This window comes from Platalea leucorodia (genome assembly GCF_965183815.1).
Source record: "Platalea leucorodia genome assembly, chromosome: 3".
In the NCBI taxonomy this organism is placed as follows: domain Eukaryota; kingdom Metazoa; phylum Chordata; class Aves; order Pelecaniformes; family Threskiornithidae; genus Platalea; species Platalea leucorodia.
This window is the reverse complement of record NC_138825.1, coordinates 105,682,356-105,708,997: the sequence shown is the minus strand read 5'-3', so window position 1 is coordinate 105,708,997 and position 26,642 is coordinate 105,682,356. Positions and strand designations below refer to the sequence as shown.

At 38.3% G+C, this 26,642-nt stretch overlaps 1 protein-coding gene across 3 annotated transcripts in view; it reads right to left on the bottom strand.

Moving 5' to 3' along the window:
- ERICH1 (glutamate rich 1) overlaps positions 1–26,642 on the bottom strand; it is a 72,682-nt gene that overhangs the window by 4,308 nt on the left and 41,732 nt on the right. For 2 of the 3 annotated variants that reach the window (XM_082307969.1, XM_082307970.1), the window contains exons 4-5: positions 5,164–5,541; positions 1,376–1,570 (exon numbers count right to left, since the gene is read on the bottom strand). In XM_082307969.1, the coding sequence (XP_082164095.1) occupies positions 1,376–1,570; positions 5,164–5,541 (573 nt within the window). The remainder of the gene's footprint in view (positions 1–1,375; positions 1,571–5,163; positions 5,542–26,642) is intronic. The other variant, XM_082307971.1, reaches the window with a different exon arrangement.

Genomic DNA, 26,642 nt, shown 5'->3' with positions numbered 1-26,642 from the left:
TTATAATTAAGATCACAGAATTTAGGCTTGAAATTAATTATTGAATGCACAGAAGGATTTTGTTCCATATATATGTGGATACTTCGGATCTATTAGAACCTTATGGACTGTCGTACTCCATATGTACACTTTAAAGAATACATATGTAAGAATGTCCTTTTCAAAATGTATGAACTCTATAGGCAGGAATTCTCTCTTTTCTGTGTTTTTACAATGCACAGCATGCAGTAGACTCCAGTCTTGACTGGGATCTTTAGCCACTATCATACTGTAAATTATTTAATGATGTTACAAGCAGTAGTCTCTTCTTTGAATGTTATTGCTAAGCCTCTGATGGCTATGATCTTATTTACTCTGTTACCACACTACTACCAGCTCAGTCATTACTCTTCAAAAGACTTAGAGCACTATCTAAAATGGTTAAGACTCTCTTCTGCCATAGCAAGCGCTCTCAACTCTGACTAAATTCTTTGGGAGGCAAGAAAATTCAGCACATCTCGTAGATTTGGCTGATGATGCAACAAATGTACTAATGACAAGTAACAATGACTGTTTAAATGAAGACTACTTGGAAAATGAATTGTTATACCTTCTATGGACTACATGCTGATCCCACATTCACCTGAGGAACTATTAACTGTCCAAGAAGAAGTTCTACTAAAATTATAGGGGTTATAATAGAGAACAGAAGGAGCATGAATGAAATCAGACTTGTGCCTCAGGGATGGAAAGATTTAGTAACAGAATATTTTTTCTTTTTATGAATGACTTTATAACATCATTTATTAAAAGAGTGACTTTATGTTTTCACATAATCAACAGCATTTTTTAGAAACTTTAACCAGACATTTATATTTAAACAAAAACAAAGCTGTAAATCAAACTTTGGCATGCAACATCTACGTGTTAAAGAAGCCACGTAGGTGACCAAGAACAAATGGAATAATGGGCTTTATTGATTCTTATGCACGTAAAATTAATCCTTAACTGGATGAGAGAAATCTCCAAGATAAACAAGTTAATTCCTGTGATTTAAAAAGTCTACAAAGAGAATGTATTTAAAATATGCTTTAAACATGATTAAATCTTAAGACAGTTAAGATTTAAAAAACATTGTTTTAAGAACCTGAATCATTTTATACTCTACTGTTGCTGCAAAGTATGAAAAGTTTCTGTATTGACAGTAACCAAACAAGAAACAGGGAAGATCACTGTATTTTCGGTGGGAATTACACTTTCAAATCTTGTATAAGCATATTTTTACCATTATATAATTCTTTACAGCTTCCTAAGAAAAAAAAACTGTGACAACTCTGAATTTTAATCCACACAAAAAAAGAACCTAAGTGAATGAACACGAGTGAATGGTACCTACCAGGAGGCATCATGGATTGTTCTTGGAATTGGTTCAAAGCACCCTTCAATCTCTCAATATCCTGTAGCAATACAAGGGATTTCAGTTGATGCAGTAGAGTCACATCTGAGGAAGAGATGGTGCGAGATTCAAGATACTGTAAAAGCTCTTGGGCAGTTGCTGAATTTACAGCAGAATCTGTGCCTTCTGATTTATCTGGAAAAACAATTGGAAAACCATATTAAAAATACTCAGTGAGCACAGAGAATTTTCCTAGTTATACTTTCTTTTCATGGACAGCATCTTCCTTTTCAGTACAACTTATAACCAAATATCAGGTACTAAGGGCAGCTTGCTCCTCTCATTTTTCGTTAAATATTAAAACAATGGTAAGAGGGGAAAGTACCAAATTCAAAAAGTAAAAAGGACAACAGGATTATAGTGACAGAAATGCAAGAGAAATTTAAATTTTCAAGATTAGCACAGGAAGAAAGTGGATGAAGAAACTGTACTGTGGCCAAAGCACTGTGGTTTTGCTTCCTACATACTATGTATTATAAAAATACACACACATGTGGAGACAGGGAGCAACTCTGTGGAACTACTGCAAAGCACTTCTGGAGGCATCCAATTATCTTGTTACTGTACTTTTATGTTTTTATTTAAAAAGTGGATATTACAGTGTGCAAAACAGCAGAGAAGGACATACATTGTTTCTACAGTACTAAAGCATAAATTCATTCTTCTGTTCCAGTAACAATGTATAGTCTGTCTTTAACCAGACTCCCTTTAATTCTTCTGTTTTTACCAGCAAGCCAGCTGAGAAGAACAGATTTTTCCCGATTCAGCTTTCTGACATAAGTACAAGAAGTGTAATCCAATGTGACCATTTGAAAATGCTGCTAAAAGCAATGGCTTCCAATTTTATCTAAAAAAAATGGGGAGTGTTAAAGTCATTCAACTATAAAAGGCAAACAGCATAATGTCAGGTCTATATATAAACTGGGATTTGCCTAACAAGAAAGTTAGTCACACTCTGATTTATGGATGTGACATCTTATCTGCAGATGAACTTTCTTTTACCTGAGAATTTCTCTCTGTGGATTCCAAGGTCCTCGCTGGCTCAACGCTCCGCTCTGCAGGCTTGACAGGAGGGCCAGTCAGCCTGTCAACCACTGCTGAAACCTGAACTTGACTTCCAGGAAAGCTGGAAGCTCAACAATTTTTCTTAAAAATTCAACAAGCAACACAGCTGTAGATAATTGACCAGATTTCTGTTCTGGCTCATGTATTAACAGCAGAACTGTTAACTGAGTTTACAATCTTGCTCAGTTACTTGGGAGTTACACTACAGCAAATGCACGTAGTTTAGCTTACTTAGCCATACACTGAAGTAGTAAAATTCTTATTTTGGTGATGGAAATAAATTAGCCAGAAAGCAGGATGGATTTTGAATGCTAGGCTTAGTATGAAGACCTGACACAGCAGAAATATTTTAACAGTAAGCAAAGAAAATTCTATGTATAAAACTTGAGAAAAAAAATTAACATGAAATCCCTGATGTCATCTTAACAGGGTTTTTAAAATAATTCTGTAGTTAAAGATGAATTTTCATAGAATCATGGAATTGTTAAGGTTGGAAAAGACCCTTAAGATCATCGAGTCCAACCATTAACCTAACACTGCCAAGTCCACCACTAAACCATGTCCTCAAGCAACACGTCTACCCATCGTTTAAATACCTCCAGGGATGGAGACTCAACCACTCCCCTGGGCAGCCTGTTCCAATGCCTGACTGCCCTTTCAGTGAAGAAATTTTTCCTAATATCCAACCTAAACTTCCCCTGGCACAGCTTGAGGCCGTTTCCTCTCGTCCTATCCCTTCTTACTTGGGAGAAGAGACCGACCCCCACCTCACTACAACCTCCTTTCAGGCAGTTGCAGAGAGCAATAAGGTCTCCCCTCAGCCTCCTCTTCTCCAGGCTAAACAACCCCAGCTCCCTCAGCCGCTCCTCATAAGACTTGTGCTCTAGACCCTTCACCAACTTCATTGCCCTTCTCTGGACACACTCCAGCACCTCGATGTCCTTCTTGTAGTCAGGGGCCCGAAACTGAACACAGGACTCGAGGTGCGGCCTCACCCGTACCGAGTACAGGGGCACTATCACCTCCCTGGCCCTGCTGGCCACACTATTCCTGATACAAGCCCCGATGCCATTGGCCCTCTTGGCCACCTGAGCACACTGCTGGCTCATGTTCAGGCGGCTGTCAGCCAACACCCCCAGGTCCTTTTCCACCACACAGCTCTCCAGCCACTCCTCCCCAAGCCTGTAGCGTTGCCTGGGGTTGTTGTGACCCAAGTGCAGGCCCCGGCACTGAGCCTTGTTGAATCTCATGCAGTTGGCCCCAGCCCAACGATCCAGCCTGTCCAGGTCCCTCTGTAGGGCCTTCCTACCCTCCAGCAGATCGACACTTCCACCCAACTTGGTGTCATCTGCAAACTTACTGAGGGTGAACTCAATCCCCTCATCCAGATCATCAATGAAGATATTGAACAGGACCGGCCCCAATACTGAGCCCTGGGGAACACCACTCGTGACCGGCCCCCAGCTGGATTTGACTCCATTCACCACCACTCTCTGGGCTCGGCCGTCCAGCCAGTTTTTAACCCAGCGCAGAGTGCACTTATCCAAGCCGTGAGATATTTTAGTTTTATGAGATATTTTTATTTTTAATAAATATGAGGTAATTTTAATTTTATGGGACTAGGAGCTGACAGGTCTGACTTAAGATGGACTCATACAGGTCGGTAAGCTGTTTAATATTCTTCATTCAGCTCCACAGCCACGGCCATGCACTGCGAAAAAATTTTCACTGCTTCTTTCCAGTTTTACAAGACAGTTATCGTTTTAAAGCTATGTTCTGCGCTGAGCAACTAAAGCAGACAGCAGCTTGCCCTTAAGAAAATATATTTAATGTTAGATGATACCAACATAATCTGGTGTACGTACACATAATTACTATACTCACTATTGAAACTTCATTATTTCTGAAACGCATTTATAAAATAAGCACCATACAAGCAGCTTTTTAGAAAGGCAACAAGAAACACACAGCAGGAATTTCTCTGATTTTAGTGGCCAGATGAACATTCAATAGGTCATTAGGGATAACATCCATGCAATCCTTTTTGAAGTGCTATGGAATGTGCATTGAGCATCAGTTCACATTCATCCTGTTCACAAGTGCTTTATGCCAATACACTTTCACAGTGCCAACAGTATCTCCCCCTTTCCTCTTGAATTCTGTCTCTCTAGATTTCCTTATATGTTACAAATAAATCTCCTCCTTGGAAGGAGAACTCTCTGAAAAGTAGGTTGGTTCAGAGATAGTAAGCATGAAAGTAGTTTAGGATAGCAATTATTGCCCTCATTTGAAGCTCTCTGAAAGCAGGTAATCTGTCTGGATGTTTGCTTGCAGACGAAAGAAGAATTTGGTCCATTTTAACCACTACATTTACCCCAAGTGCTTTGGAATGTTTTAAAAAAGAGCAAGCACTATTGTGCATATTTTCAAAGACAGGGAAACAAAGAGATTAAGATCACAGATTTTTATATTGATGTGGATTCTTACATATTCATGTACACACCAGAAAATGGGACAAATACTAAGTACTCACATGTCTTACTGAGTTCAAAAGAGACACTTCTCTAGTAGATTTGGCCCATTCTACAGCAATAATAAGTGCACATCTATTTTCCCCTATGTGGTAATACTCATGAAAAGAAAGGAGAAAGAGTGGTACATACTGTCAGCAAAATAAATTTGTTGTGTTGCCTGCAGGAAGTCCAGAATGCTATCTGCCTTTTCATCTATGTCTTTTAAGCCTGCTGCTTCTTCTCTGTTGTTTTTCTCGGGCTGATATGTGAAATCCACACCGGTAGTTTTTGTTACCAAGCCAGCTGCTCTCATTTTTTCTTTCTGTCGCTTCTTTTTCATTTTCCTCTTTTTGTTTTTGCTTATTTTGGGACTGTCTATCTGCTGCAGCTGTAAATTAGCTTGAACAAGAGTCTCTTGCATTCCAGATTCTGTTTGTTCTCCATGTAAATTATCAGAGTTTTGCAAACTGTTCTTTTGTTTCTTCCTTCGAATGCGCTTTCTCTTGGTTTGCCCTTGATATTCCTCCTCTGCAGATTCAAAAGAGACATGATAGTTGTAAATAAGAAGATCTATAATAAGCATTTTGGAACTGCATATGATGAAATATTACTCCCTTCAAATTCTGGGATGTCTGAGTGGCTCTAACCTTACTTTTATGTTTAGAATGCCTTTCAGTACTACAATGTCAAAGCCAACTTTTCTGAATGCATTGAGTAAGAAGACAAGTTCTTTTCCCTTCTGCTTTCAAGAAAGGCTGCACTCTACTTCGTGCTATGTACTTTCCATAACACTTACTTTCTTAAGGCAGATAATGTGATTCTATACAGAGTGATGCCAAAAGAATTGCCAGGGCAAAAAACAGTATGGGCAGGCTGGGGGACATGGGATGAGAGAGCTCCCCCAAGAGCCCCACACCACAAGTTGGTGAACTTGACCAAAAATGCAAGAAGAATGCAAAAATGCAAGAAGAATGCAAAAATGCAAGAAGAATGCAAAAATGCATGTAATTCACCATAAAAGATGATAGTGCTTTTATCGACGGTATCCCTCCACGACAGTGCTGTGCCTTAAAAATACCAGGCATCTGTTCCTGATTCTTCTGCTTTCTTCTCCTTAAACATCTTCCTCCTTTGGGATATCTTACTGCTAGCTCAGCTTTGGACATCAGCTTTACAGGGAAAGCGTGCAAGGCATCAGTGACCTTGGCAAGTAATCTCTGATCTCTTTAACAGCCTGTCTTGGTTCTGTCCTTCCCTTGCTACATTATAATTTCCTTACTAGCTAATTCTTCAAAAGGCTGAAATGTCAAGGGAAAGAAGTCCCTCTAGCTCTCCAAGACAGCTTTCATGCTTCTTTACTCAGATCTTATCCCTGTACACAAAGCCAGAGTTCTAAAGTCATCTCTGACCCTGAACTGACTGCCTCTCCCACACGCTCATTTCTGAGTGTAAGCCCTCCTGGCACTAGCAAGGGAAGACTGCCAGAATTCATCTTCCCTTTGACTGCACTGCTGCTGAAGTCCATATTCATGCCTATAATAATTCCTGTCTAATTAACTGAAATTCCCTCTTTCATGGTAGACAAAATCCTCACACGTTTAAACACCACGGAGTGCAGAATACCATGGTTCTTCTAATGTCTTGCCATTTATCCTTCCCTCAACCCTTACCTGCATGTTTCTAAATTCCTCACAGCGCACTGAGCCCGGCGCTCTTATTTATCTGGTTTTCTGCCATTCTCTAATTTACCTGGTTTTACACCATTCCCTTAGGGTCAAAGAATCTTTGCTTGGCTAATGCTGGTGTAATGCAGGAGAGACACCTGAAGCCCAGCGCTTGTTTCCGAATGATCTGCATAGCCTCCTGAACTGCCTCTGACATTCTCAGCTTGTTTGGCTTTCTCATCACTCCTCCCCCTACCAGTCTTTGCCTCTATTTTCTCCATGGTTGGAGGCCCTCTCTTTCATTTCTGTTTCTTTTTCTGTCTTGAACTCTGTCAGCGCTGAGCCACTTTCTCTCTTTAAATATCACTACAAGACTTTTAGTTCTTTAGCTGACAGATGACTCACTGCAAAGTAATTTTTGATAGTTTCTATGAAGAAGGCTGCATAAAAATAAATTTGCTGTATTGTAACTGAACACCACAGCATGTTAAAGACACACCAAACGTCACCTCGTACCCACAGTGTGGAATGTTTCGCACGCATGGTATTTGAGTTAAATATCTTTATACATGATTTGGACATATGGGATGTGGGAAAAATAACGTCTGTGTCATCCTCTAGGAATAAAATATCAGAACTGAAGGCAGACATGAATGGCGAAAGATGCTACAAACAAAACATCAGTGTTTCATCTTAAAATCTAATTTGGATTTTCATGGGAGTATTTGTGTTATAATAGGTGAATTTCACTGTAAACATAGATACATTGTTCCGTAAAATTTCTCAGCCCCCTGTTAACCTGAACCACACTGTTTGCTAATAAAGCTACTCTAATCGGTGCTCTCCGCAAAGTGGCCCAACGTGCTCTTTAAGCATCCAAGAATCACTAAATCTCAGCAAAACTACAGCATGTTGTGCAGCCAAGCACCCTCAATCGGTTTGACGCCGCTTGAAAGAAATGGTGCAGAAGGCAGAACAGGGCTTAAGAAAACGGATGTTTTGAGTCAAATCCAAAAGTTTGCTTATCCTTGGTAGCTCAGGACAGCAGAAGGTCTGAAGAGACCAGGGTGAAACTGTCAAAAGGCAGAATGAAGGTGGTCTTCCCATGCATACGTTAGTAAGATAAATATCCGACTGAAAGGAAATCAGAACTGTGCTGGGTTTCCTCCAAGCCAGAAAACAAATCAAACACAAGACTTTACCTAGTTCTCTTGAGGAGTTAAACTGGCAGTCCTCTAGCAGTTTTTGTCATTCTTTGCCCCATATTTTAATCTCTCTCTAGTATCTGCTGCTCCATGTGTGGGAGTTACTAGTGATTCAACATCAGGAACAGATGAAATTAGATGTCGACAAATGCAAACCAATGCACCCAAAAGGGACTAATTTGAACAAATCACTCCTAGGGTTAGAGTGAACTGTTATCAGCACAGGAAAAACAAAACCAAAGCCAGACCTGTGCATCAGTATGGAAAGCTCAATGAAAACATTTGCTCAGTGGGTACTGTGATCAAAACAGCAAACACCTTGTTTGCATACATAAGAAAGGGGATGGAAAATAACAGGAAAAATATTCCAAAGCTATTATACAAATCTGTTGTGCTCTTCAAGCCTGTAACGCTATGTTTCTTAGCATAATCCCAGCACAGTAAGACTTTGGCACATAAGAGGAGGACTCTGACAGAAGTTACCAGAGAAAGAAACTCCAAAAAGATTTGTATAATTTGACTTGAAAGAAAGAGTAATGAAATGGGCTCTGTTTCTGCCTCCTCATGCAAGAACAAGGTGACATCTAATTAATCTGAGCAATTTCACAAGCAAATAGAAGAAAGTAAATACTTGTTTTACAAATGGTATAGTTAGCTTATTGAATTCACATGTGTGTGGTATGCACAGGAGCCAAGAGCTTAATGGGATTCAAGAACTCGTTGTTTATATAGCTAGCAAGGCTACCTGATTATAACAGCTATGCTAAAATATAAATAAGAGTTGTACAAGAACTATAAACCATAATGTTTATGTCACAGCCCACATGATGATCTCACCAAATGAAACGTTCAGTGAGATTCACCTCCCACAACCTTAGCTCTCTGAAAAGAAAATGCTTAGTGCATACTTCGACCTATGCTCCCTCTGATAAACCAAGGGACACTAGCAGCTTCAGAAAGCAATTTACCTCATCCTAAGCCAGCTGGGATGGAAATGCACCCTGAAGGTCTTCATCTCTCTCTCTCCCCTTCCATTAACTACAAAGGAAATGTAGACAATGAATTTGGACTAGATGCTTGTAACAACTGAGAAGAATTAGTCTCTTTTACAAAAATTAACAGTATGGAGGAAGGTGCTTCTTAACGTAAGTCTACTCATCAGACTGATTTTTACTAATTAACAAAATCCACTGTTTTATGAAAAAAAAAAAGACTTTTGACTGATCCTCTACATTTCAAACGAGTAGGGAGGCCTGATAAAACTTCAAGAGGTATGAATTTAGTTCCAATAATTTTTCCCACAGACTGAAGAGGTTTGTTATGTCAAAGCAGCATAATTGTAACAAATGTAGGGAATATATACTACACAAGCAACCTTAGGAAGGTGTTGAATACATACTTAAGCAGCATCAATAGGAATATCAGCTTTTGGACCACACTAACTATAGCCACAACTGCAGCTACAGCTTGTCCTAATTCCACAAAAGCTGATGATTCTTCTCCTTCTGTTCCATAATGGGCTGTCACCTCTTTCCCTCCTAAGATCCATCTCTGCTCCACAAGTGGCTTAATTTATCACATAATCCAATTATCCAGAAGCAATTGTCTTTAACCTGTTTAGTCTGGACTTGGTGCCCTCTCAGACTGAGCAAAGTGGCTTCCAGACAGAATGCCCACATACATCGTCCAGCCACAGTCATAATTTCATAAGCATTTCTTTCAGCCTTAATAAGAACACCCTCCTCAGGAACTGTTCAGAGTTAAAAATAACTGTTTTCTTTGAGGGTTTTTTGTTTGTTTGTTTGTTTGTTTGTTCTTTCCTTCTAGATTATTTTCAGTCTAGATTACTTTCCTGATACAGTTTACCATGCAGCTGCACAGTCACACTAGCCTGACTGACAGAATGATATGGAAGTGGGAATGAGCAGCCTGAAAAGGAAAGTCAGCACCAAAAGAAAAAGTCATCTTCTAACAGCCTATCTCATCTGGTCTGAAACATTAAAAAGTTTTCTCCATGCAAATTGCATGTCTCCTTAACAGAACAGAGGCAGAAATACATCAAAAAATAGACTTAAAATGAAATCGAGGACTCAGTTTATAGATACTGCTTATTAAATTTCGATAATGAAAAGTCAGCACATCCAGTTTATATCTTCAAGGAAAAACATAAAATAATAATGATTTACATCAAGACTCTGAATAAGCTGACTTTTATTTATTAACTTCTATTATATTAGCAAATTATTTTGTATTCATCATCAGGGCAGCTAGAGACACAAAGAGATTAAATACAAGACTTAACATAGGCTAACAGCAACAGCTGACTGTTCCTCCCATCCAGACTAACCATCAGCATGAACACATTGCTGGCAACTCTGCGATTGAAAAGATGAGCTTCTTCAAGTTTATCTGTATTATTTCAGTTCCTTCAGACAATAGCAGATAGAAACATTCAGGGAAAGCATCATATAAGACAATGAAAAATGTGAGGTTATGGACTTAGGTGTCTGCAAGTCTAAGGTATACAAAGCTCCACAGCATGCCAAACTGAAGTTTGGCTTTGAGTATCCGAGAATAAGCTGATGATACTAGGCACTTTTAAAAATTAGGTCCCTAAATATTATTAGAACAAGCCTTTAGAACAACACATTAAAAAAAAGAGATAAAGCAAACTGAGGAAAAGACAGTAAAAAAAATATCTTCTGAGCTTTAGAAATCTCCTCTATAACGTGCTCATCGTGACTCAAGCATGGCAGCTGGCTCTCCTGCTCAAGGACCAAGTCCCACAGTAGGCCTTCCGGATGTTGTTCATGGTAATTCTGTTCTTTTGCTCAGACGAAACAGGACATGTGCCTCTCCTGATTTTTCATCCAGTTTAAACCCTTTTCTTCTCCCTGATATACTGGATGGATTTTCCATGGTGTACAAGCAGTCAATGCAAAGGAATTTAATTTTGGATTAGGATCTTGCAAGGGAAAAAAAGAATGTTATTTTTAGTGCCAATTAAGATATCAGCAGCTACAATTTGGCCAAGAGTGAAAAGCTGTGGCTAACGAGTGCAATAACATGAAATGGTTCATTAGAATAAAAGCAATACTGAAAAGATCTCAGGAGCACAAGATGACGTTAATATTTCTACACTTTTTTTTTTTGAAATCGTTTCAAATCATTGTTTGAAATCAGAAAAAAAACCACTTCAAAAGTTTTAGTAATCTACAACACTTTTGATATTGGAGAAAATTGCAAAAGACTGGAAGCTGTTTAGGATAGGGACTGTCTTTTGTTTGTTCATTCATACTATGTTTGTATACTCACAAATGAAGAATTCATATAAAACTGGCAAATGTTGCATATACGCTGCCTACCACAACAGAGCACTACCCCTTGGATTTAAAGCAAATCCAATTAACAGTAATGACAATAATAAGTAAAGGCAGATACCATGGTCGGCAAGTCTTCAATGCTAAATGTTTATCTGACTGTATATAGAGATTAATTTCTCTTACTCATAAGCTATGTCAAACTCCTGCCGTAAGAGGAACCGTACTTAGTCATACCAAACATCTACCTAGTACTATAACCTGTATCAAACAGTAGCCATACACTGCCATCAAGATAAGGTGAACTTTGGATTTATACAGTGGTATAATGATGTTCCTTCTTTTGTACTTTTTACGCTAATAATTGCTATCATTTTATTTGCTTTTTGACTGCTGCTGAGTGCTGAAATGTTGTTTTCACAGAGTTATTTATCGTACTGTAAAATGTTACTCCTGCTTGGTAACAGCCAGCTCCGAGCCCATTTTGCAGGTGAATTTTCTCTGGTTATTTTCCTAAGTGCGTCACTTGACATCTGTTCACTCTTTTTACTTGACCATCTACCAAACACAAGCATTCAGTTGTGACCTCCCTGTTTTGAGAACTGCTGCATTCTCTTAATCTCTTACCTATTCAGGAACTTTCCCTTTCACGCTATGTCTACGTGTCCCCTTTGGTGAGGGGCTTTATCAAAAACTCCATGGAAATTCAAGGAAACCACATCAGCTGTAGCACCCTTATCCACATATTTCCTGGCTCTTCAAAGAATTCCAAGCTACGTGTAGGTTTCCTCTTTGCAAACCTCATGCTGATCTTTCCCATGCAGATCACTGGTTTTCGGACATCTACAAATCTTATTTTGCATTATAATTTGTGCTGAACTGCCTAAGGCAAAGACGAGGATTACAGGCTTGCAGTTCCCTGGATGATTTAAGAACTGTTTTAAAAAACTGGCATCACGCTAACCAGCCTCAAAGTCTCTGATAACGAAGTGATTCGAAAAGCAAGTGGTTATGCATCACTGTCAGTAATGTGGGCAATTTTTTTCCTTCAATTCTTTCAGAAATTTTAGGTGAATAAAATCTGGTACTGGTGATTTTATTTTATCACTTCTTTTGTTGCATGACCATTAAATCACTTCAATTTCACATATCCTTTGAGAAAGCCCAAGAAGGAGTGTTCCAGCATGTGATTCTCCATAGTTTTCTCCACAGATAACATCAATGCAAAGAATTTATTTAACTTCTCTAAAACAGGCCTCTCCAAGTATTCCTTCTACACCATGATCATTGGCTCAAAAGACTGGCAGGTGCATTGCTCCTGATACCTCAGAAGTAAGACCTATTACTGGTTTTAATTCTTTGTATCATTTGCTCAAATATTCCTTAGCTTGTCTTACTGTGTTTTTACATTTAAATCTGTTTAAAACATCATTTGGGTGTGTGAATTCAGCTTTTTAAAGGACACCTACTTCTTCCTAACAACTTCCTTTACTCTGTTGTCTAGCTCTGCTGTCTTCCTTTCGCTTTTTCTCAAGCCTTTCATGACAGGTCGTGGGCGCTGGCCTTGAATATCACATATGGTGTCCTTAAGTAGCTTCCACACCACCTGGTACAACTTCCTTCTCTTAGCTGACCTTTTTTAGGTTTTTTAGTAAGTATCTTTATTTTTGTGTAGTCCCTTCTTGAAGTGGATCACAAGTGTTGTGGATTTTTTTGTTGTTGTTTTTGTTGTTGTTGTTGTTTCAGTAGGATGTTGAACCTTATTCAGTTGTGAACCAGACTCCACCCAGGACAAAGTCAAGAGTCACGTTTCCTTTCACAGCCCCACCAACCAATGCCTTGGTTACCGAGTGTGTCTAAAAACCGAGACTTTTCACAACATCCTGATGTGACAATCACGTCATCTGAACAGGGAGAAACTGAAGATCCCATTACTACTCTCTGCTGCTTCTCTGATCTTTCAGCATACAGCCATGAGTATTCACAATCCCAGCTGGATACATGATGAAACAAACTCTAAGCTTGCTTTGCTTTTTGATATGTATGCTCAGTCCACACACACATCGATCTAAGGCATCCAGGAGATATTTGAAACTATTCCAATGAATAAATTGATTTTTACAATAATGTTTCGGGCCTCCTGTCACTTTATGCTTGATGAAGCCCCCAAGTTTTCTTACATAACAACTTTTCTGATACAAATTCTGTACCATTCAATGACTTAATTTTTAAACGAAAGAAAATATTTTGACCTTTCATTGATCTTTCTCATTATTATTTTTTAAATTTCAAGCTCACTGTCTTTATTCATTTTGGCTTCTTTGGGGTGATGTGCAAACAATCTGAGTCAGTCACCAGTGTACAGAGGCATCACACAGCACTTCCTAAATGGGCCCAGTGGTGCTTCCTAAAAACACTGAGAATTATTATGTTGACTCAGTGAGGAAAATAAAATAAAATCACGGAGCCGAGCATATTCACAGACATGAAAGAAGAACAGAGATGCAATGACAGTCAGTAACTGTTTTGAAGGCTACTAAATCAGAAACACTCAAGGATCCTAAAGCTGCCTATGAAGTTTCTACAGTTTCGCAGCTGCAAAGACTAATTGCTACTAAACACAGAAATCTTCTTCGACTTTGGCTAGTAAGATTATGTCTTTGCATTTGAACAGAAAGCATCACCATGAATTGGAGGGGGAGATTTGTAACATTTATATTAAAAAACTGGAAACATTTTAAACATTTGATGTCACATTTATACTTAAAAAATTTGTTCCTTCTTTTAACGTTACAGGACACAAATACACATTCAGTTTCCTTTAAAGTCTTTTTTTTTTTTTTTTCCCCCCAGAGCGGGTTTTCAAGCATTGCTTGGTTTAAAGAATCCAGAGCTCTCCCTTTGCTCAGAATAACAACATAAATGATAAGAAAAGCTGCAATCTTAAAATCCTCTTTGGGATTTAAAATATTCTTTCCAAATATACTAGCTAAAATAGTGTAAAGTGTAAGAAGTTATTTAGACTACAGGACCACAGACCATTAAATGATAAGCAACCTAATGGAAAACTGATACCTAGTTTTCCTCTGTGATAAAAGAGTATTAAAGACCAGTTCTAAACTAAAAGTACAATCTTCTGTACAAAAGAGCTATCTAAAAGTACGCAGACACTGACGTAGCAAAATGAAGACACTCAGCAACAAAACCCAGCCCAAATTTATCAATTTCAGTTATCAAATATTTAAATGATACCTCAATTCAATTTTTGCAATGCTTCACAATACTTCTTAACTTTTTACAGAGCATCCAATAACCAATCACATTTAACCCCACATATGAAAGTGCTGCCACAACTACAATTTATTACATGGTTCTTTCAGTAAATCCTATTTCAAAACACTTTGGAAAAGCAAAGTCTGAAAGAATGCAAACCTTCCATGCATTTTATTTTAAACTATTTCCTTTATCCATTTATATTTGGATCTTAACTCTGATTTGAATTAAATTTAATTACATAGTTTCTAAGCAGCTTTGTAAAAACAGGGACGTTTTAGGGTCTGAGTTCAGCTTATTTTTATTAATCACATTCTAAATTAATTATATTTTAAAGAAGAGTTGAAAACATTAATGTAAATCATTCCTTAATGACCAAGTGCTCTATGTTAAGCTAATCATACATATAAATATGCAGACAGGTATGCTATAAAAATGAGAAAAACCATAAGGAAGATCCTGAACAGTTATGTAAGCTTGTAACCTGCCAATTTGTGATAGATAGGACTCTGGGGCCACAGTCTTCCCAGTGATGTAGGTTTGTTCTTGACTGCGTGCTGTGCTGCAATGGGGCTCTGCCTTGACCAGAGCTGTGAGGTCAGGCTGCTCAAACCTTTTTTTCCACAGTGAACACTCCAAAACAGGTTTTAAATAGGAAAGCTATGTTTTATTAGGACAGATACTAGAACTGGTGATTTTTTGGGGGAAGATAGCTCAAAATGAGGAAAATCAAACCAATACATAACCATATCTCTACCTTGCCTACTGCATCGTGGTAAATCAATCTTCTTTGCTTAAGCTCACTCTCAGTCCAGCACATCAATGACTTCCAGAGCTGCAAAGAAGTCTGCACAGTCCCCTTTGGGTCTCTAGGGAAAGTCCCTCTGAAGCCCGGATTCCCGCTGTTCTCAGCAGACATCTGGTCTCTGCTATACATAGTGCTTTTTCCTTGGCCACCATCATTCCTCTGCAACCTGTTTGTCCTTTACGTTCTAGAAGGTTATTCTCTCTCAGCAAATGTCTCCTCATCTCCTAAGGGCTCCATCCTGGCTTCTCTACTGGGCAGCTACAGTTTTTCAAAGAATGAAACATGATGTATGACATAAACATGTGATTATTCATAATAAATTAAAAAAAAATCCCAAACAACTGATATAATCTACTACACATACATGTTTGGGAAATAACTGAAATAATTGCGTCACATGCTCTCAACAAGAGATCATGTACTACGCATATTTCCTAGGGACTGATCCTCCTGTACATCATCTGCTTTATACTATTAGATCAGCCAGTTCTAGTCACAGCAAAATGTTACTGGGATAACGTGGATCACTCAGCCTCTACCATTTCCAGGATTTCTTGTGCTGCTTCCCAAAAGCAAAGCACTTAAAATGGCAATGCGAGCACAATGACTTGTCTGTTCGACTTAGTAAAGTGTCAAGTTCCTTCTAGTTCCCATTAATTTGTTGAAAAATAGGAGTTGCTCTGCATGTCACTGAAGCATAGTATCTTTGCTTGAAAATAAGAGAGACTTTCTTACTGTTCTTCAGTTATATGACATGATCTGTGAAATAACCCTGCTATGATAAAGGGAAATGTGTTCATCTGTCTACACTTGACATTGTATTTCATACAAATTTTAAAATCTGTCATCTGCTTGCAGAACACAGTTTTTTCCATCACACGCTGCACCCCCAATCCAGATTAGTGGTGATGCTATTGCTTTTTTTTCTTTACTTGGTGCACTGCCTGACACCTCTACAAACAAAGTTTAATTTTTCTTTTCCACTTCATAGAACTTTAGGTATCAACAGCTATAAGTCAAAGACTACACATAATATGTTATGGGTATGCATAATTTTTCTTTCCCTTCTTTGATATATCGATACGTGTACTTAGATATTCATTACTAACTGAATCTCTCACATGCTTTCATGAACTGGCTGATGTATACTACCATTAATCCTATTGGGAGGAAGGTAAATGCCTGTTGCCATCCTCGTTGGCATAAAACACCATTGGTTCAGGGATGGAATAAAAGGGTTCTCCAAAGATAACATGCCACAAGCATCTGACTTTAACCTATATGCTGACTTTTAGGCAGGATGTTCTCCCTAACTGAAATACCCAACAGCAGGTAAGAAATCTGTGAGAGAGGGAATAAAGCCACATCTAATAAGTCCCTCTCTACGGCTTTTAATGATGTCTCCTTTGTACATCTTCCACTATCTAGACAACAGATTTGGGCAAAGTAATTGTGACACAAGTCATTTGGCAGCTCCGATATAAGAGGCTATCGTACTACTGTGTCACTGAATATAACTCGGGGCCAGACTACGTATTTGTTGTAAGCATCTCGAGCTGTACTGGATACTGACAGTACACATGCCATTGACTAAGCAGTTAGTTTTGAAGACTTTTTGGACTTAGGGAGGACAAAGATCAAATTAAAACACCATTCCTCAGCCTTAATTTTAAACTGACCACTTCCAATCTGAAAAAAAGAAACTGAGGTGTACTGAATGATAGTTTAACCGTGATGGAGCTGCACAGCACAGCACAGTGTATTTTCCTTTCCTTCAATCCTTTCAGACTTTGTTTCGCTCTTCCTGACCTTTTAGTAGTAATTAATAACACATATCACAAAGGCTTACACATGATTGGGACAGAAAAAAAAAAAAATTGAGCAGAACTGTTCAGGTCATCTTCTCATCCTCCTGCCATTACAGTTCTGAGGGGGCCTTCTCAGCTAGTCAAGAGAAGTTCCTTTCATCATGCTGCCAGTATTTGTGCAATGCCTCTAACATTGCTACAGTTCATCAGGAAAAAATTATCAAGTAGATGTTAGTAAAGAGATGCAATTACATTATCAGACTACAGATCAGAAACTTTAACAAGTGCATACAAACAAAAACTCCCTCAAAACTCCCCCTTCTGTCCTCCTACTCTGGTTCCACCTAGAAGTAATTTCACATGGGGTGCAAAATTGTTACTTCCCTTTATGTTTGTAATTTGACATGATTCTTTCCAGTTATAGAGTGAAAAAACATATTGCTTCTCATTTCTGGAATTGGAGTATCTCCACATCATTCCAATAGCAAGGTACTCAGAACTTCGTCAAACCTTTAGCACAACTTGAGTAAGATACTCAGCTTGAAGTCAATCACACTGCTCTTTTGGAGTAGTGACAAGGTTACAAAATCACATTACTTGATATAGTATATCCTCTGCATTAGATTTCTGCTATGCTTTAATCTGAACCTTTTCAAAAGCTGGAAACTAATTAAGTGATGTAACTTCTTTTCCCCTCACGAAGACTTTTACTTCTGGTCTCTCTCATCTGACTTACGCTGGTTGTCAAAGGGGTATTCAGGCTTCCTATGCTTAAGCTGCAGAAATTGCTTCCACTAATACTCAGGGCAGCCAAGTCATATCTGATTTTTTGCAAGATAAGCTACTACACCACAGAAAGTTTTCTAACATTGAAGGAATACTGTATTTTTATATCCAGAGGCCAATGACAGGCCCCACACAGAATTTTGTTTAAACAAGAAAATGTAAAAACCGTTTCTTCATTTTACTTGTATAGACCAAAAGGGAGCCTGCCTGTAGGCTCCAGTTACAAGATCGTTCCTTACATTATTAAGCCAATTATGTAAAATGAAGATGCTGGATTTAGATGCAAGGAACACAGGTCTGAGAACAATTTTTCAATTTGTTTAAGCAGTAACAGTTTCCTTAACTTTAATTAACAAATGAAAATCGGGGGGGGGGGGGGGGGGGACACGACACCAATCCTTATTGCAAATGCAAATATTTTGCGGGAGTCAAAGACTACAGCTTCATTTGGCCTTTTCTTTTTCACCCTGAGAACACACAAATTTTTACAGCTGATTAGACAATGCAGGCTGGCTAAGTAGGTATCATAAATTTAAAAAGATCTGTGTGCTTCTGTAATAATTATATATCTTACATGATTGTTGCTGTTCCTACCTGTACAAACTATCCAAGTGCTTTTACACTATAATAGCATTACTTTCATGGCTGTATCACACACTACTTATGAAGCACATTAAAAACTATTGGATATGTATCAACCTGAATATTTTCTGTGAGGATACAGAGGACCAAAATTGCTTTCCAAGAAAGTAAGGTTTTATTTTTTTTGTATGAAGACTCCTGTAAGGCTGTTTACTTTATGAAAAAGTGCTTTAAAACAAACAAACAGACAGACGAAAACAAAAAACCAAAACCAATGTACTAATGTTTTATACCGATCCTAAAGACACAGGGTTTTATGCACAGCTCAGCTCTGTGTCAATTCTTTCCAAAGGACAACTGAAAGAGATGCAAAATGAACCTTGAGAAAGTGGGTCATTTTCTTATACACTGATGAACAGCAAAGAGAAAGCAGGACAGAAACTCATCGAAATTAACTTATTTAAACCAAGTCCAAGAAATCTGTAGTAAGGTTAAAAGCTACATCTCATTAGCAAAACCAAGTTTCTTAGGGTTTCACTGGAATGCTGAGTTTGAAATCACCACAAGCAATGGTTGTTAAGTCCCCCTCTTGCCCCCTTCATAGAAGGCCTATCTTTAGTCAAGCTGGACAAGAGGCCACACAGTACAGGTTTCTGTCTTCTCAAAGAATTGGCAGTTTGACTTTGTGAGCCAGTTCCTGTGTTCACAGCACTTTTTTCATTCTGGAATACTAAATCTTGCAGCAGGTGATGTAACCAACAAACTGCAGCAATGGCTTTAGGTTCTCTGGAGATAAGGGCCAGAGCAGTGACCTCTGTGGAAGCAGGACTGGGAATGGCATCCATCGGGATGGAGATAGCAGGTGCCTGGCTCCGCGGTGCTGGCTGCTTCTCTAGCTGAGCAACATCAAGGGAGACTGCAGCCTAAATTTTACTACTCGGTCATCCTCTGAAAGAGATACATGCTAACCAGGACCTCATACAAGATTCACTTCTGTCATTACCTTATACTGTAACAGGTAGCGAGAACTTCCACTGTACTAACAAGTACGGTGACATAAAAAGCTGGCAGAGTTCACCAGAAAATAGATTGCAAACAGCTCAAAATAATTCAGGGCTTTCCATTTACTTGGCTTTTAAAATAAGCATTTCACTGCAAGCAAGTTTACATGTACGGAATTACTGCCATTAAAAGAGAAGGTATAAAAAAAAGGAAGTATAAAAAGCTTGTGAATACATTTGAACTAACAGTTATATAATACACAATGAAAGTTTATACAGCTTGTAATATAACTGCTAGAGGCATTTCACTTTAATACACATATTTAACCAAGAATGTATTTAATAAAACAAAATGCTAGAGTTAGAGTGAAAAGGAAAAGCACTGTAGATGATCACTACAGAACACATTCAAGTAATTTAACCATTGGATTTTCACTTAGATATTTTTCTGCATATGTGCAAAAGTTATTACACCATCTATAAAGCTTTTGCTGAAGTTCTCTACGCATATATATATCGTTTTGCACTAAACAAAGCGTGATGTTTATTTTCAAATGCAATCATTTCTGATCATTAGTGGATGCTGTATACCATTATGATTTCTAAATATGTCAAAGAAAATACTGTAACAGAATTTTTTTCTTAGAAAAAGTAATTTCTGAGATTACTTAAACATGTATCTAAATTCCATGCAATCACTAAAATATCTTACAATCTGCTCGAAATGACAAACAGATACAATATACATGAAGTAAGGAAACACTGTATATTATATTTGATAAGCTTTCATTCTTCCTCAATATGTTCTTCCCTTTCAGAGAGGGGAAAAAAAACCCCAAAACAAACCTCCATCCAAAGCTGTATAATGCTTAGCATTAAACAGTCTACCCATTGATAGTATATTCACGATTATGGTACCAAAGTTCAGCTGAGCAGCATTTCAGAACTGACTACGAGTACTTACTTCACCAGGCACCTGTATGCCTTAAAACAACCATAGGCAAACATAGTTAAAGAATCACTGAAGAGCAGAAAAAAACAAAAGCAGCATCAGAAAAGTAAGAGAGAGAAATAGAGAGAGAGAGAGAGAGTGAGTGCGAGTGTGTGTGTGTGTGTGTGTGTTTAAAAGCCCAAAATATAGTAAGAGAGGTAAATGTGATTTCCATTGGCAAGTGCTACAAAGGAGATGCCAAGAAAAACTGACATTTTTTGCAGGAGGAGAAAAGCTGGCAAAAAAGGACAAGATTAAACCTGGATCCTGAGAGGAAAGTGGAAGAACTGTATCACTGTTTTATTACTTTAAGTCTTCCCATTTATCCTAAGGCTATGTATTTCCATTTCTTAAGGAGCTGTAACAAGCACAAATTAACATTTCTCTCCTCTACAGTGTTCACCTATATACCAAATAAAGAAGTACTGAACAAAGAATCAATCAATTCTTTTCTCTGGCAGAAGAACAGGAAGGATGGACACTATGTTCTTTTCAGTAAAAATGCTACAGTTCAGCTAAGGTGTTTAACTGAGATGGGTAAGCTACCATAATATTCACTCCCCTTTCTGTGGTCACATAAAACGAGACAGGCTCCTCCAAACAGTAAGTCTGATGCTAGCTAGACTTTATTATCATCACTTGTTATAATATCACTAGATGCCTCACTCTTCTAATTATATGAGCAGTTTAGTAGGGTATTCTCATATGCTTCAGTGAAAAGGTGGAATAAAATCAGGTCCTTGCACAAATCTGTTCTATCGCAGCAGTTCGGGGTATGAAGTGTTATGGACCTGCAGACCAGTCCTGGAGCCCGCAGCAGTTGCTGCCTCTCTGTGCTGATCTATCAACACCGTCTCAGTTTCAACTACATTCCTATATGCATATTTTTGCTCATGTCTTTATACATTTGGGCTTCCACAGCAGAATCTTTACTATTTTACATAGCTTGTAATACGAAAAGTGCATTAATCTGAGCATTCAGTAAAGTCAGGTTCTCTGGGGAATGACTCTTAATAAAGGTGAATACTTAATTCAGCTATCTTGTCTTTAAACCCAACACAATTGTTTATTAAAACAGCACCCAAAGATGCTTAAGCTTACTGTGTCAGCACCAGTATAGATGATGGACAGAGATATAAGGACACAAGGGAATAGCTAAGATTGAAAACAGACAAACAACGGACTTAAAAGTTAATGGAAAACTAACCTAAATTTGTTAGTTAAGTGTAACTGAATAACCCCAACTCTCGCAGCCTTCCTTCATAGGAGAGGGGTTCCATCCCTCTGATAATTTTTAAATATAATTCCTATATGTAATGATAGCCACTTTTCATAAAGTTTCACAGCAAATCATTCTTCTATCAACTAAACAGCTGCATGCCTTTGTCATTTTTGGAAATCATATCCTACACTTTGTTTTATAATCAGGATAAAGTATTCTATTAAAAAAAAGACGACACGTGTAATAAAGAGTATTAGCTTCTAGCTCCTCATCTTTAGAGAGGCAATGCCCAAAAAATTAGAGCTATTTATTTGTCCAGACTGAGAAAAGATATTTCCATTTGTAACACTCAAGAAATGCTGATATACTAATGGAGTTGAGTGAACACTAAAAAAGTAAACAGAAAAGAATGGTCTGTGAACACACTGCAAACCTAAGCCATCCAGATGAGAAAACACCTAAGTTGGATTTAAGACTGAAGCATGAAAGGAATTAAGCTTATTGTGTCTAAAGGATGTGTCTTCTTTATTAAGTGTTAGTTAGGTTCTCTTTAGTTTGTTAGGTTTTTCTTTATTAAGTGTTTGTTACGTTCTCTTTAAGGTGTTGCAACCATTACATACTTATTTAAGATTTTTGCGTCTAGTTAGTCTATTATTAAAGCTACAAAACCAAAGTTTTTATCTAATATTATATCTGGCGTTGTGACAGTGCAATTTCTATTTACCAGTGAAAAGCAAAGCAACAAAATAAATTTATTTTTGTGGCTAGCTGTGCAAGGATGCCGATATCCAGTTCAGTGTTACACTCACATCTTGGTCATGGTTCCAAAAATCCCACCACCACATCACCCACTGAGACTAATGTACTAAACAAATTTGAACTGGCAGAACCTGTTTCCAGCAGCCAGGATTTCAGGTCATATTGCATTTTTCATCCTGTTCTACACACCTTAAAGTTGGACTTATCAGTGAATTAGGCTTATGTTACATTCTCTCAATGTTCCTAACATTTATGAACTCATCTTTTAAATAATACCTTGTAAAAAAGCAACTTAAGAAACCTTTCATTCATGCTTATTAGATTGGTGAAAAATTGGTATCATCAGCCTAACGAAGTAAAAATAGTTCCGTAAAACTGGTTCTGAGTTCTCTCCTACTCCCTCAGCAGCAAGATGCAGAGAGATAGTTTGTAGGGTGAGATATATGGAAGTCCTTTCCAAATATCATCAACCCACCCAGAAATAAATAGCTCTGAGAAAGTAAGGTAACTCAATTCTTATGGAAAAGTACAGAAGCAGGCGGAACAGGTATGGATTCACACAAAACTTCACCTGTCATTAGACCAGCTAGGCAAAGACTAGAGGCTCAAGACTGTTGTTTAAAATATCTGCATCAAGGAGAAAAGTGTCAGATGTCGGCAGTGGCCTGCAGGTCAGTGAGGGTCATGTTCCCCACTACAACCACACAGAGCTAGGTGCTCAGCTACTGTAGGCTAGCAGAATCATTCCCGTCAGTACCGCTGTGCTGGCTATACCAGCTGAGAGTCTGAGAACACTCAGATTTCGTGCAGAGGAGTTTGTGAGGTGGAGCATCATCAGCTGGATACAAATCATCTAGTACTGTGAACCAGAGATGCAGCTGTTGAAGCCATTTGCTCTTTATCAGGAGAGACTGCCTATTTGCCCTAATGCCTACTTGTGCAGTTGCATACTGCCAAAGCAGCTGGCAAATGAAACTAATAGTACATAGATGCAGCAAAGGAATACACAACTTTGGTAGCAATAAGAAAAACCGCAGTAACTTTGGTCAGCCAGAACATGCTGTTCAAAGCAACTAGGGATCCTTAGAATGCACTTAGATTGCTTGTAGTGCATTTTGGCTAGATTACAGCAATAAATTTGTGTGCGCTGGTATTTCTGTCTTTTGCTATATCAACATAACTTCCATTTTTTTCAGCCCTCCACAGATCGCTGGGAAGAAAGAGTGAGTGAGGCTCATGCATGGCATGTACAATGTAATACTGAGCAATCATGATTCTACAGTGAAGTAAGGGACTTCCTTTCTCTCCATTAGTCTACTATACAGAAGGCTCTGATAGACTTCAAACTGCTAACAGGCCATACTCCGATTATGAACCAATTTCCACTTACAGGGATGAAATGGAAGGAAGACAGCAAACAAAATTATTTAACAAAAGTACTGGGAAAGGAAGATGGATGGAGGACGATTTTCAAAGCTTCCTTGGCACAGGTTACAGTTGTACAGAGGGTTGTTCAGTACTTTAAAAGACTGCTACCTGTAAATTTTGCAGAGGGCAGTAACCAAAGGCAAAGGATATGAGATCAAGAAATTTCCCAAGTGGAGACTGAATGGAGACAGTCTACTGGAAGCTATATCAATGTGTGGCTCTAAGCCTACAAGCTGCCATAAATTAAAACAGCTGCTATAACAGAGTAACAACAAAATGAAATCATTGGGTAGGCCTGATTCTGACTTCCAACATGAGACAGCAGCATTGTCCGTATGTTATACAAAATACTTACATAAAACAGTTTAAGAAAAAAAAAAAAAAAGACATGGTTACTACTACTCACACATTCTTTTTCCTGCTGTCTTCATTGTCCTTGTACACTCAGCCACACTGATTGTAAGCCCCTTCGTGTTAGAAACAAGCTTTCAGAATATTTAAACAACAGGGTAATATATAACAATAGAAATTCTGCATTCAAACAGCTTTCTTCTTCCCCTGCTCCCTGTTTGTTTTGTGGTTGGTTTTTTTTGTTGTTTTTTTTTTTTTTTTTTTTGGTTTTTTTTTTTTTTTTTTTTTTTTTTAATATAAGAACTGAAAATACTGCACTGAAACAAGTCTCATTAGAGAGAAAGAGCAACATGAGCCCTAACAGTGAGAGGATGAGCCAGGGGCACATTCTCATGCTTAATATTCACAAGTGTGTTGTCTGGCAATGGATATTTGGGTCTTGACGTGTAGGACAGCAACACGTTGCTTTGGTTCAACACTAACAGGTTCATAGGCAACAGCAGAGCAGCGGAGGTTATAATTTTACGTGCAACCAACTATAAAACTGATAGCCAAAATTAAAATATCATGTATATTAATAGTGATAGGAAACCTCTCCAAGATCAAAACAATAGAATCTCCTGCTTTTATAGGTGATGAACTGAGATACAGAATGATGAAGCACTTGAGCAACCAGGAACCAAGCTGTAAGTTTACCAACAGGCCTCTCCCCTTAATCCAGCACCCCATTGACTTTACCCTGTTGCTCCATGATGATTTAAGTACAGAAGCTTAAGTTTTGATTATGTTTTCATTGTGAAATAAGGAGGTGAAAGTAGTCAAGCAGTGTCAGATTTCCAAAGTGCTGGGTGTCTGCTCAAGTGAGGCAGCAACTATGACAGCGCTGGCTTTGTGCAGGGATCTAAGGCGGTTGTTGGGGCTGCTCTCTATTTCTTTTCCTTTCCCATCAGTTGCCTACTGTCACTATGACGACGGGAAGCCTGCAACACAGCTGCAAGGAGGGAAAAAGGGGGAGCACGCTCCAGCTGAGAGGGGAGAAGTGACTCAGCGGGTGGGGGGCAAGAATAGAAAAATGATATGGGAAGCTAAACGGATGCAGTCAGGAAAGTCAGGAAAGAAGAGAAAAACAGAAGGCCACAGTGCCTCTTCATTCCGTGATGCTCATCCGTTAGAGGAGGGGATGCTCAACAAAAATGTTTGTCATCACTGTAATTTAAAATAAAACAAAAAGCACGAAAAAAATGCCACAGAGATGAAGGCCCTAATTCCCTCTCCTCCTGCTTCACATACTGCCACCTGACTAGCGGAACCTACTTTAATTGAATTACTTTCAGACAAGTAAACAAGAGGAGACTCAGTTTGAGACACTGCTTGTATCATGGAGGAATAAGAAACAAAAAGATGAAGGAGAAGAACTACCACAGAAAGCAAAAGTAATGGCCAGAGTAAACGTGTCACATTAAAAATGCACTTGTTGGCGAGTTCCTACTCTGTTTAAGCACACATTTGCCCTCTGGGTTCCAACCGAGCATTCTCTTTGCTTTGTTAAAATGTAAAGGCATAAACCAGGATTAGGGGTACGTTGTTTTCTGCACTACAGAAATATATAGGAATGAGATGAGTAACAAAAATGTACCTTTGAAATGACAAGTATTCAAGGTTTTCCCAAACACATGCAGAAAGTTAACTAATACAGCATCTATAAGTGTACTTATTTACAGTTACAGAAATATAAATCAAAGATCTTTAATAAACCATGAACAAGCAGCAATGGCTAAAGTAAAGCATTACCAGTGTATCACATTACTATAAACTTTATTTTTTCCTTAATACCTTTTCAGCATTTACAGCCTTTCCTAACACCACACACAAATTTGGACTAAACATCCGGGGCAAAATTCTTTGCCATTCCACTTCTAAAGTGATTTTCCAAAGTTTTTTGGGTTTTGTGTGTGTGTGGTTTGTTTGTTTGTTGTGGGCTTTTTTTTTTTTTTTAAACAGGGTGTCTACCAGTGTCTTAATGTTAGAAACTATCACACGAGAACTACTGAAGACTTCAGTGACATTAAACAACTCCTAATCCATACCATGATGCATGAGTTCTGTAATAGTCCCATATGCTTGTGGATATATTGACATTTAGAAGATGTAAATAGTTACAGACAGTGGTAGTTAGAAATGACTGGCTTCTACATTGTATATAAACCTAAACTAGTGATTCATACTTACAGTTTAAATTGATAGCCCAATCCTGTGTTTAAAAACCCTCAGGGGGCAGCAGTGAATTTCTTGGTGAATTTCACACTCACCTTAGGAGGTTCAGACTTGTTTGTTGTGAAATCGAGAGGCGATTACTCAATTCTAGCTGGCTGCTTGACAGATCACTGAAATTGCTTATAATACTGCTACAGGATACCAGTAGTCTGGAGGC